The sequence below is a fragment of the Agelaius phoeniceus genome, chromosome 6 (genome assembly GCF_051311805.1).
Source record: "Agelaius phoeniceus isolate bAgePho1 chromosome 6, bAgePho1.hap1, whole genome shotgun sequence".
Lineage (NCBI taxonomy): Eukaryota > Metazoa > Chordata > Aves > Passeriformes > Icteridae > Agelaius > Agelaius phoeniceus.
Window position 1 is genome coordinate 47,111,125 of NC_135270.1, and position 12,780 is coordinate 47,123,904.

Here is a 12,780-nt window from a genome sequence, read left to right on the forward strand (position 1 = left end):
ACCACATGAGACCATTCAAAGATGCACCTGTTGCATTCCACAGCAGCAGATAATCATTGTTTACATTTTGTTTCTGAGGCCTCTCAGCTTCTTAGGAGAAAAAATCCTAGCAAAAGAATTTTTCATAAAATATGTTCATGACACCCTTGTAGCAAGAAGACCAGCAGAATCCTGGGCTGTATCAGGAAGTACATTGCCAGGAAGTGATCTATCCCCTCTATTTGGCACTGGTGAGACCACTTCTGGAGTGCTGTGTCCAGTTGTTGACTTCACAGGACAATACAGATATGGACATACTGAACCAAAGTACTGCAGAAAGCCACAAAGATCAATAAGGGACTGGAGCATCTGTAATAAAGGAGAGGCTAAGAGACTTGGATAATTCTTGGAACTCGGAGAAGAATGCTTTCCTGGGAAATCTTATGAGTGTATATAAATTAAGAGAAGATGCCATGTAGAGGCAGATTCTTTGCATGGTGACCAGGGAGAGAACAAAAGGCAATGTATGTACATAGGAATCTCCTGTATCTCAATTTATCCTTACAGCAAAATTGTTTTCTGATATTTAAATGGAATAGGTTGCTCATAGAAGCTGTAGAGTCTCTGTTTTTTAACATACTCAAAGCCTGACAGGACAATGTATTGAACAGTGTGCTCTGCTGAACCCTGCTTTGAGCATGGAGTTACTCTAGATTATCTCCAGAGGGTGTTTCAACTTCAACAGTTCAGGAATTCTTTGGCTTTGCTGAATCATTAAAAGTGTTCCTGTTCCAAGCTATATAGGATAGCTATGTTCCTATGCGTGACTAGCTTTTGAATTTTAGCAGCTGGTGGATTTTGAACATGGAGCTAGCATGAATGTTTTCAGAACATTCCTCTGGTTAGTGTTTGGACATACATAGAAATTGCAGCCAGAGAATTTATAGGTATAGGGTGTGGGGGAAAGAGAAGTGTTCTGAAGGTTTATTCTGATTTCTTATTATTTTGCTTTTACTTTTGTTAAATTTTCTTTATACCCTTTAAAGTTTGTGCCTACTTTGCTCTCTTCCTAGTCATTATCTCACAGCAGCAAATAAGTAAATAATTCTAGAGGGTGAGACCCACTACACTTGGTGAATTATGACTGTGTTTGTGCAAATGATCAGCTCTGTAGACTCCTGTAGATAGTGCATTCCTGAGAGTAGTAAAGCTTTTGTAATGAGTTCTTTTGGTGTCTTCTAGGACACATTGAATAGTGTAGGCTTTGCATCATGCTTTTACTACACAACACTAATATAATTCGGTATGCCTGGCTGATTCTTCTTAAATCCATTTCAAGAAATCACAACATGCATTAGCCAAAGGCCAAATCAATACAAATGTAATTTTATCATAGAAGTTCTTTTTAAAATAACATTGTTTGGGGTTTGGAAGGTTTATTCTTTCTTTTGAAAGCTGCTTGATCTATTTCCTCTAGTTTGTATGGGTAGTGATTCCAATCTATTGATATCAAGTAGTATCATATAAAAAAACTACCCATAGTTCTCCCTATATACAGTTTCTGATTTTCCTAGTGTAAATGTGCTGTGTAGTGTTTAGGAACTTTTGTTCCTAAATTATAAGAATGGAAAGAACTCCAGCAAGTATATACCATTTTATACTACTGGAGCACTTAACAATTTCCTGAAAGTAACTCATGAAGGTAGGACAGATAGCTTATTCCCCAAGATGCTTGCTGCCTTTAGAATGTCTTCCAAAATATAAATGTACATGTTCTGCTTTTTTCCTTAAGCTGGTGGCTCACTTCCGTACAGTATACAGACAGCACAGAAACAGCTGTGGTTGCATTCCTATTTTCAGTAAGTAGAACTCAATTCTTTGGGTTTTTTTTTAAATTCAGACTGTATGTTTAAAGTTAGTTAGTGCTATAATGTTTGAGTATTAAAAGCAAATAAGTGGAAGTGGTTACAGGTATGATATTCCTAAACTCCTTAAAATAAAGGCCTTTAGTTCCTTATCTGCTGGGTCTTCTCTCCAACAGCTGGTAGAAAACATGCTGTTCATGCTGTTTACCTAGAAAAACTATGTGTGATAATGTTGCTGCTGGATTTAGGTTTCTGTAAACTTTTATATAATGTTTCCTTCTCCAAACAGGAGTAATGTTACTCCTTTTTTTTTTTAAACTTCCAGTTGTATTTCTCTTTCCCCACTTGTGCCTCTGTATTAATGGGATTTCAACTGAGCCACAACACGACTAGAAAGGCTTTTTTTGGTGGTTGCTTTATTTTTTTCTTGTAAGTACAGCAGTCCTGCTGCAAAAATTCAGTCCCTTGTGGCAATATCTTTTGTTAAAGATGCTTGACATTTTCTATTAAAAATTTGTATTTCCATATGCTACTAGTTGTGCCAAATTCTAAGAGTCCAACACATTCCATGCCAGATGTCTCCCTCAGGCTGAATTGTTAAAAACTTATGCATGTTTAGAGAACAATGGGAAAAGTTGTTTTGCAAAGATCAAAAAAAATTAATAGAACTTGTAACCTCTTACAAGACCACAACTTCCCATTCCTTTCATCAGAAACTGTTAACTCTTCTGGACGGAAGTTGCTCTGGTAAGAAAATTTACCAAGTAAGATTGTGTTCAGTTGGGTGTATATTCAGGGGACTGAAACAGAATTGCTTGTGGCAGAGAGCATCCCCCATTCTAGAGTGAAGGTGATTGCTGTTGTGAACCTTGCTGGTCAATGTCTAAGGAATGGAACTCAGTGAGAAAGCATGTGAGGCTTTGTCTGCTGCTTTTAAACTGTGTCCTCTGAAGACATTCAGCAAAGGAAGAAAGCTGCAATCAACTTGAAACTTTCAAGGTTGTTCAGTCGTGATTCAGAAAGAAAAAAAATCATCAATCTGGGGGAGTTTGTGCAGTCTTAATTGGGTTTCTGTAGTCATACCTCCTGAGAATCTTATTAGAGAAAAGATGTAACCTTTTTTCAGTTAGTCTCTTATTTAGTACACAGAATGTTACTTAATCATGATATAATTCATTGATTTATTCCTTTTCAATGAGAAAATACCCACATAGCTGTCTCCAGGGGCCTGCTCTGGCAGCAAAAGGGCTGTTTGAAGTTCCTCTGTGGAATTGGCTGCAGATGGCAGTGGCCCTGCAGAATTGCTCTGTAGTGACTGCCCAGGTGCAGGCCCTTACCCTGCCAGAATGCAGCACAGCAGCCCTTGAGCAGAGCCTGCATGTAGACTCTTACCATAGAGCAGGAGGCACACTGCGCCTTTTTATCTGTGGAACCTGGGACGCACAGAAAACAGCAGGTTTCACTAGATGTAAATACAAGATGACCTGTTTGAAAGACTTGCTATAATGCAAATCTTTGGGCAGTGGAGGGATTAGAGGAATTTAGAAAATTTTTCTTCAAACTGGAAAATAGTAAGAAACCAGCAGGAAATTAGGGATTCTACCAAAGCTGCAAGGAAAAAAAAACCAAACCTAAGTCTTTTATGCTTACAGTAAAGGAAAATGAATAACTTCTTTTTGCAAGTAGGGAGAGATTAATGGAGTTGGAAGATGGTGTCCTGCAGCCTCTCAACTGAAGAGGCAGGATGTCTTCCCCAGCACATGACTTTTTATAATGTCTGTGGGCTGATTTTCTCTCTTCTGCCAGCTGAGTGTGTTTAACCTGTAATACAGCTCAGAACTTTAATTTTTTTTTTTTTAATAGTGTGACTAAACTTAATATTGCTTTTACTTTTCTGATTGTAGCAAATGATGACTAGACTGCTTTGTTAGATTAGCTACTGTGTAAACAGAGTAATTTGCAGAGTTTTCTCTCTGGTATTATTGCTTGTTTTTCCTTCCAGTATTACTAATTTATGAGGACAGATTTGCAATTATTAATAATTTTTGTTAATTGCTCCTTTCAAAACATTTGATCAGCTTTAATGGTATTGTATTTTAATGTTCCTTTTAGTTTATTTGCTTTTAATATGGTGTGCCCTATGTTTGTGCAGTTACTTTTGTCAAATATTTATTTTCAAAGAGTGGAAGAAATTGATTTGACAAGAGTTTGTTTGACATATGCCTGACAAGTCCACAATGATTGTTGTATTAGAGCTTTGCATGTTCTTTAGATTTATAAAGTTTTGAATAAGTTTTGAGTTTTCTTCTTAATTTGCAGAAGTACAGTGTTGTTCCCCTAAAATCATACAAGATGAGAGACAGAGATCATAAGTGTTCTCTTAGGTTGAAACTAATGGTATGAGTTGTTTTAATTTGTCTCAAGCCTTGTTGCCAGTATCTTAAGATAGAAAATTCTTTCAGTATTTGAAGTAAGAGAACTAAATCCTGAAAGAGGTGGTGTCGTAGAAAATTAGTTATTCCTGTCTCTGTTTATGAATTGGATATGTCTGTACAGTTAAATTTCCAGGATTTTGTGATGGCTTAGTCCTGGCTTGCAGCTCAGCACCACAAAGCCACTTGGACTCCCCCACCCTCCTTCCTACCCCCCATGGGGGAGGAAAACTTGTGGGTTGAGATAAAGACAGTTTATTAATAAAGCAAAAGCTACTCATACAAGCAAAGCAAAATTAGTTTGTTTACCCCACCCTGGGCAGGCAGGTGTTCAGACATCCCCAGGAAAGTAAAGCTCTATAGTGCCTAATGGTTGCTTGGGCAGATAAAGGCCATCACTCTGAATGACCATTTCTTTCATCTTTTCTTTCATCACCATTTCTTCCCTCAGCTTCATGTGCTGAACATAATAGAGCATGGTCTGGAATATCCCTTTGCTCAGCTGGAGTCAGCTGTCCTGCCTGTGTCCCCTCCCAGCCTATTTACTGGTGGGGTGGTGTGAGAGGCAGAAAAGGCTGTGTGTGACAGCTGAAATATCTGTGTGTTTGTGCTCTTTCTAGCACAAATCCAAACATAGCCCCATACTAGCCAGCATGAGGAAAATTATCCCAGCCAAAACTAGCATGCATTTTCCCTTTTTAATCCTTGCATGTTTGTGCTGTCCTACTAGGGAAAACATGGCCAAAATATATTTTCCCCGTCCTGATTTTAACTTTCTAAAATAGGAGTTTCAATCACTTTAGATGAAATCAAACTGCAGTTATAGTGCTGTAGGTAATAGATAGAAGTGGTATTACTCTTGCTAAGGCACACTATTTGTATCTGTCTTAAGGAAGCAAAAAGGCAGTAGACTGAGATAGTATCTCAGTATAACTGCAGTTAGTGGTGAGGGGAGAAGTTTGTCCCAGGGCAAAGCAGTGAGGAAAATCTAAAGAAAATAAATTTTGAATTTCCAGTTTTTCCTGTTTTTCATTTTTACAATTTTATTGGAGTTACCCAAGTATTTTGGTCCCATAAACTTAAAGATGCTTGTCTAAACTGTCAGTTGTGAGAGAAAAGCTATTAACCAGGGTGGTTGAGTCATGACTCAGCCTTATAATTTGTATGTATGGGAACTGTGGGGTTCGTAGGGGAAGACAAGTTAAGTCAGCTAATTCTGTATCATATATATCTTCATCTGTCCTATAGAAAGATACTTTGATGTGGTTTGCATCAAAACATAAAGAAGTCTGATTTGCATCAAATGTGCAGAGTGTTTCAGCTTTTACCCTTTAAGAATACAGGACCAGTTCTCAGAGGTTTTTTTCCTTGATCAGGGGAGATAGGTTTGTTAAAGTAACTAGGTCCTCACCCATGAAATACAAAGCCTCTTAATTTTAAGTGCACTGTATGCAAGTGTTAGTTGTGAAAGTCAACATAGGTAAATAATTCCAGCCCTTCCAAGTCAGTCTGCTCAGGCTTTTAGAGGAACACAATGCACTTAAGTTTTTCAGAGTAAATTGATCCTTTTTGATTTGCATATTAGAATAGAATGCTGAGTTAGGGAAGCAGGATTGTGACAACTGAAACCAGAGTCTTCCTTCAAATCTGTGGAAAGAAATGTCTCTGGGTAAAGGAAAGTGTGTTAAGAAGCTTTCTTCCTGAATTTGCATGAGGACTAACAGCTGTGAACATAAAGTGCTTCTTAATGCTGTGGCTATATACTTTCAGTTATGTACATATATTTACTGCTTGCTTGCACTTTAGTTCTGTAACATTGATGCTGAATCAGTCTAGCAGTGGTTTGTTATTTTAATCTAGGGGTTTTTTTATATGCACATAGATATGATCTCTATTCTCTTAAACCCTCAAACTTCTCAGTGGCTTAGGGGCACAGAAGGGGGAAGAGGAAGAGTAGCAGCAACAATCTACCCGTTGCTCCCTGCCTTTATGTCATGGATAATAAACTGTAGTAAACTCAGAACTCTGTGAGGTTTAGTTTGGTGCCAAACTCAGTTGCTTGAAGTCATAACCGTTGATAGTCTTCAAAGAACATGTGTTGTCTATAAGTTTAGACTTAGTTCCTTAAGTGCTATCTGGAACAGAGAAATGGAAAAAAATTGTTAGGAGAACCTGACACACTGAGGAGAATATCTCTTTGGGCTAGTTTTAAGGAAAAAAACCCTCGCCTTCTGACTTCTAGTAGAATTGTTAACAGTTCAGTTAAATGTGGTATTTTAAGATTTTTTTCTAGGAAAGTATTGAATGTGAGAAGTATAAGTAGCGTTCCTGAAATCATGGTGCTGTTGTATGGTATTTTTTAGACCTCAAAATAAAACCATATATGAAAAGAATTCCTTTTGCTTTTCTAGCAAATGGTCAGCAGAAGTCACGGGTCGAACTCATGCTATACCTCACATTAAGACTTACATGAGACTCTCTCCTGACTTCCAGAAGATTGCTTGGTTCTTGGTAACAAGGTAAACATCTAACCAGTACAGCTCTCACTTAAGAACTTTATATATGGGTTTTTTTGTCAGCTGCAGGCCCAGGTGAGTTACTTCCATAACCCACATAGAATTTCAATTAGTGGTATGAATTTTTGTCCATATTTCATGTTTCTCCATTGCATTGCTCCATTTGAGGCTGCAGATTGAAATGATTATGTCAGAAACAGTTGATAATCACACTAAAATCTTGTCTGAGTAGTGACTACCAGTTTTGGGGTTCAACACCAATTAAAGTGATAAATATTTTTAAATTTGGGTTAAGTTTCTTAAAGATATGGTGTGCTATAGTATGAATGTGCTGGTTTCTACAAAACAGGTAGAGTTTGGTTAGCTGAAGTTATACTTGGGCTGCCCTACTGTAATAAAACATACAGATACATAGAATTTGGAATCTGATCTTTTGTCAGATTGAGTGGCTTAGCAGCCTGCCTGGAAGTATAAGCTTTATATTTCTGTTGTTTAGTTGTTAAAAAAGCCAGAAGAGGAAGCAAGAATTTCTTGACTTGAAGGGAGAATGACTTGTTGTGAACAAAAAATACAGATATGTTTCAGTTTTTATGCAACCCTATATTCTACAGATTATGATCTGTCCGTCCTTACTTTTAAATGCTCAGTTACTTTAATATTTTTTTCTCTTTATATTTGGTCTCTTTAAATTTCATCACTCATTGATACTGTTGCTTGCCATCGTGGTAATGATTAGTGCTCTTTTTAAAAGGTTTTAAGTCATTTAAATGTGATGCTCACTCCATCTAATACAGAAATTCATGGTTGCTTTATTTTCTTCTGATGTTTCTTTTGCTCCACCATTTGCTGTTACCAAACAGTATCCAGTATGTCCATCAGGTGAAACATAAGGTGTAAATTTTGTATTGTGCTGTAGAAGTAGGTTTTGACAACAGAATTGCATATATTTTTGACTCCCAAATTGATCTACATTGTGGTAGATACTGATGAAAGATTAAATACAGAATGGTGCTGAATAGCAAATTGAAACAAAACCTCTTTGTATTTGTTATCATAAAAACCTCTTAAGTATTTATCATAAATAGATCCAAGAACAAAATGCCAAGAGCAAAAGATACTGTTTAACACTCTGTACTAAATGTAAAATGCAAACCCACTCTGTACTGAAGGTATTGTAACTAGTCCTGAGTTAGCCTTTAATCTTTATAAGTCATCAAATTGAAGCTATTTACCAGTACCAAATTCCTTTCTGAAATGTGCAAAGAAGATTCAAAAGGCTGAATTTGTCTTGTAGATCTGTATGACAGAAATAGGCTTGTATAATTAACCACATGTGTTATATGAATGCCTTTCTACATATTGTCTCTGTTGCTCCCACTGTGCTGTAAAAATAACAACAAGGAATAACAACCAAGTCACTTTTTGTGAGAAGACTTTTCTGATTGAATTTAAGTTCTGCTAGAAGGACATTGCTAGGCTATGTTCTTGAAACGTTTTCTGCATTGAAGATTGTGCCTCACTAAAATGCTTTGTTTCTCTTCACAGTGCCAATCTATCTAAAGCAGCCTGGGGAGCTCTGGAGAAAAATGGCAGCCAGCTGATGATCCGTTCCTACGAACTTGGGGTTCTTTTCCTGCCTTCAGCATTCGTAAGTCCATAGTACAAGCACAAATCCTGGGATATCATGAAAATCTGCAAGTATTTATGAATACAAGCATAACTGAATAATCTGATCAGTAGGTTCTGTATTTCCAGATAAAAAGTTAATAGCAAATTGGATTTGTGAGGTATTCATAGTCTTGTTTTCCTACACAGCAGGTATAGATTTGGTATTGCTGTGACTTTTTTCCTCTGACTGACAGGCAATAATATTTTGAAATTGTAACATATACCTAAATGTTATTGGAAAGGATGATCAACTCTCTTCTTTTGTGCTTTTTAAAACTGGCCTGTGAGTGCATATTCACATTAATGTAAGGGGGAGGTGTGTGTGTTGTAACTTGAGAAACGATTCCTAATCTTGCACTAGTCGCTGTTCTTGCTCATTCTCTGAAATGCATTTCCAGTCACGTGACTCTCTCTTAATATCAAGTTCCTTATTGATCTACACTTCCTGGTTTTTAGCCCTCTATGAAATCCTCTGGTAGAAAGTCCTTAATTATACATTGTATTTAAGAAAAAGGCTTCCCTTCTTTGTTTAGGTTGGGTTTTGTCTATTACCTGATGGGGGGAGAGATGCAAGATGTGGCTGATTCCTCCCTCTCTCTGATGAGCTGACGATACCAAAATGTTCTCAACAGCAGTTAGTCTATGATCACAAACCATTCAAACTTCTTCCTATGTGAAATTTCTTCTTTCCAGGGAAGACCACTGCAATTTTCTCTGAAAAAGTATTTGTATGCTAAAAGTCCTTAGAAATATTTTGCTGATAAAGAGTATTTATTTCCTAGATAATGTTCACAGATGATCACATAATGTTCTGTCATTTCTACTGATTAGTAATGTAGTCCCAAATGAATATTTACTAATATTATGACATTGTAAAAATGTTTGCCTTCCCTAACTGGATAATTGTAGTCTCCTGAGATTGCATATTTAGATTGATGGTTTCTGACTGCAGCTAAAGAATTCCTGTATCCCACTCTTGACCTTTATAATGAGTTTGCATAGTAGTGAGGTCTCTGATATCATGAACCTTAGAGATGTTTTTCTCCAGCATCATTTATGTGGAAGAAAATGTGTTTATCAGAGAGTGAAACAAGAAAAATCCTACAGCTTCTTTTAGTAGGAAGCATTGTTTTTTATATATCAATGAGCTCTAAAAAAAGGAAACACCATTTGTGTAAACAACTATTAATAACAGAATAATGAAGCATTGGGCAAAGTTGTGCAAAAATTTGACATTTAACAGCAACTGACCTGAAAGGGATAATGTTCTTGGAAGTTGGATATCTCTGGGTGTTGCCAGGCATAGAATCTATGGTACTGGTATATTTGTACCTAGTAAATTATGGGGTTTGTATAAACATAACTGATCACCAGATGACCCAGTCATGTAACTTTCTAATAATAACTTCCTCAGCCTGTCTTTGTGGGAGAGGTGCTCCAGCCCTCTGATGATCTTTGTGGCCCTTCTGTGGGCTTGCTGTAATAGGTCCATGCTGGATCCATCCAGAGGTGGATGCAGCACTGCAGGTGAGGTCTCATGAGAGCAGAGCAGAGGAGCAGGATCCCCTCCCTTGCCCTGCTGGCCATGCTGCTTTGGATGCAGCCCAGGACACAACTGGCTCTCTGGGCTGCAAGTGCACATTGCCAGGTCATGTCTGGCCTGTACCCCAAGTCCTCCTCCACAGGGCTGCTCTCAGCGACTACTCTCAGTCTGTGCTCCTGTCTGGGGTTGCCCTGACCCAGGTACAGCACCTTGCTCTTGGTTTTGTTGAAGCTAATGAGGTTCTTGTGGGCCCATTTGAGCTTGTCCAGCTTCCTGTGGATGGCATTTCATCATTCAGGTGTGTTGACTGTATCACTCATCCTGGTGTCAAAACAAGCTTGCTGAGGGAACACTCAGTCCTGCTGTCTGTGTTATTGGTGGAGGTGCTGAAGAGCATCAGTCCCAAGACAGCACTGAGGGACATCATTTATCACCAGCCTCCACCTGGATATAGAACCATTGACCACAACTTTCTGGCTGTCTTCATTCCCTTAGCTGTACTGGCATCAGTGCTGAGTGAATTCCTTATCCCTTAAACCAGCTCAGACTGGCCAAAACAAAACAGGACAGGTTTCCATGAAGCAGCTCAACATGATCAGGTAAGGGCTAATGCAAGGAAGAAGTAGGAAGGACAAATTCAAGGGGCACAAAGGTGAGTGGGGAAATCATATTGAGGTACCTTTCTTTCAGCCTGGTTCTGGAACCAGAGCTTATAGAGAATGATGGTCCATGAAGTTTTGGGTAGAAAATAGGAATAAATGGCTAGGATCTGGGTAAGAAAACATGATGTGCAGTATGAAGTAGAGCCAAGTTTCCAGATCTTTCCCTTGTGTCACTCTGGTTACTTCAAAATAGCCATTGTTGGGGGAATAGAAGGCTTTACTTTATCATATCAAAGGAACATCTCAAAACTCAGTGGTCAAAAGCAGACACTTGTGGGAAAGTATAATGGCCAGGCATTCATGTAGTAGTTTGTCCCTGCATATTTCATGACTTAGAGGCCTAACCTGTGAGCATCTCTTGTCTGTTCTTAAATGTCTGTAGGCTTTTGGCAGTCACAGTCTGCTCTGGCTGAGTTCCACAACGTAATACTGTCACATGAGGCAGTTCTGAAAGTTACTCACTTGAAGGTTTTTTTTCTTCTTGCACTGAAAGATGCAAGAACCATCTGATCCCTAATCATCCCTTTCATACCTCTCTTTCCAGACACCTTTATCTTTGTCTAGAATGATGAGTTCTTATCTTGCTCAGTTGTTCCTAGGGAGGAGATTTTTTTGATCACTTTTACTTTTCTCAGTTTTTTTTTTCCCTCTGTATCATTTAGGTTGGGAGGGTGGTAAGTAGAGGGACAAAGCTTGTACTTAAAATGCAAATATGATTCTAGAGAAACAGATCCAGATATAAAAAGATGACATAATGATGTTCTTGGTGTTCTCACTGGTCTGTTTGGCCTGCTGTATTTTTACAAAGTGGTGTGTAACAGGTTAGCTAACCATGGTGTGAATACAATGCTTTCTCTCTACAGCCCTCACCTCCCTTGTCTTTGTCTTTCTTATAGAAAGCTCCTATGCTTTCTATAATTTCTACAGCTTTTAGATGGCTGTACTAAAACCTGTCAGTGTGCACAAGATAATCTTATGTTTGAGTTTCAGACCTCTCAGAGCACAACTTAATTGAAACTCATTTAAAACTTGCAAGAATATATAACAGTACATATTTTGGATGAGAATACTTAGTTCTTCCCCAGTTTCCTACATATTGATAATTAATTGTGAAGACTGGCAACCAGAAGAGAACAAGTCAGCTGATAATCACATGTATGTGATATCCCACAGTATACGTGGGAGCAAAGGAGGGAGAGACACTGCAGCTGCTTTCCTTTCTTCACTGAGAAGTGCATGCCTGCAGAGACTCTTGGTAACAAGGAGGTAGTCAGACAAATACTGATACTGGGTTTATGTACATGCAGTCATCTGATACTCAAGTTCCACTGCTTACTTTATAATTTCTTATGCATATGCCCTGCAGTTAACTGCATAAAAGTGCTTCGTTGATAATTTTTCTGCTAGTCACGCTGGTTCATTGTGGTTTTAGAATGCTATGTGGTGGGGTAGTGTTAAGTGAAGATAACAGAGAACTGGGAATAGACTAAAATTTTTAGAAACAGAAATGCTTGTTCACAGCTAAAGCTATGCAAAATATAAACTACATGCAGTGCTTTGAAACATAACTGAGCTTTCCTAGGCCTCAAGGGACTCACCATTCTCTAGCTATCAGAATGCTGATTTAATGCTGCCAGTTTCTGATAGTTCTGTTTCTTTAGGTTATTTCATGCAGTATTATCACAAAGTTCATGACAATTATTCTGGTAGAAGTTAAGACTTAGCATCATAGAATCATTTAGGCTGGGAAAAGACCTTTAAGATCATATAATCCAATTAAAATATTCCTGGCTGTGATGGAAGTTGAACCCATGTCCCAGAAAAGACTGGAGCCTTAATCCAGCACCTGGGACTACTTGGCCACACTACCCTGGTGTATTTGCATAGCACACACTTCATGTCACTTATCTTAAGAACTCCTCTAGCTCTGCAGTTTGTGCCTTCTATTTTCTGCTGAATACAAATTTGGAAGTGGGTCGTTCCTCACTTGCTATCAGCTGACTGCCAGCTTTTGTCTTTTTTTTTTTAAATGCTTCCAGAATTATGCTTTGAGGTTGGGTTTTGGCCTGGTGTGCTAATACAGACTCTCAAAAATATGTTGAATAGTTGTTCCCA

General features: G+C 38.2%; 1 protein-coding gene across 4 annotated transcripts in view; it reads left to right on the forward strand.

Moving 5' to 3' along the window:
* The window catches only part of TDP1 (tyrosyl-DNA phosphodiesterase 1), a 38,812-nt gene that overhangs the window by 16,217 nt on the left and 9,815 nt on the right, over positions 1-12,780 (forward strand). For all 4 annotated transcript variants that reach the window (XR_013182869.1, XM_077180607.1, XM_077180609.1 and 1 more), the window contains exons 12-14: positions 1,772-1,838; positions 6,688-6,795; positions 8,338-8,440. Coding sequence is in view for 3 of the 4 variants with exons in the window: in XM_077180607.1 (XP_077036722.1) it covers positions 1,772-1,838; positions 6,688-6,795; positions 8,338-8,440 (278 nt within the window). In the remaining variant the exon portion in view is untranslated. The remainder of the gene's footprint in view (positions 1-1,771; positions 1,839-6,687; positions 6,796-8,337; positions 8,441-12,780) is intronic.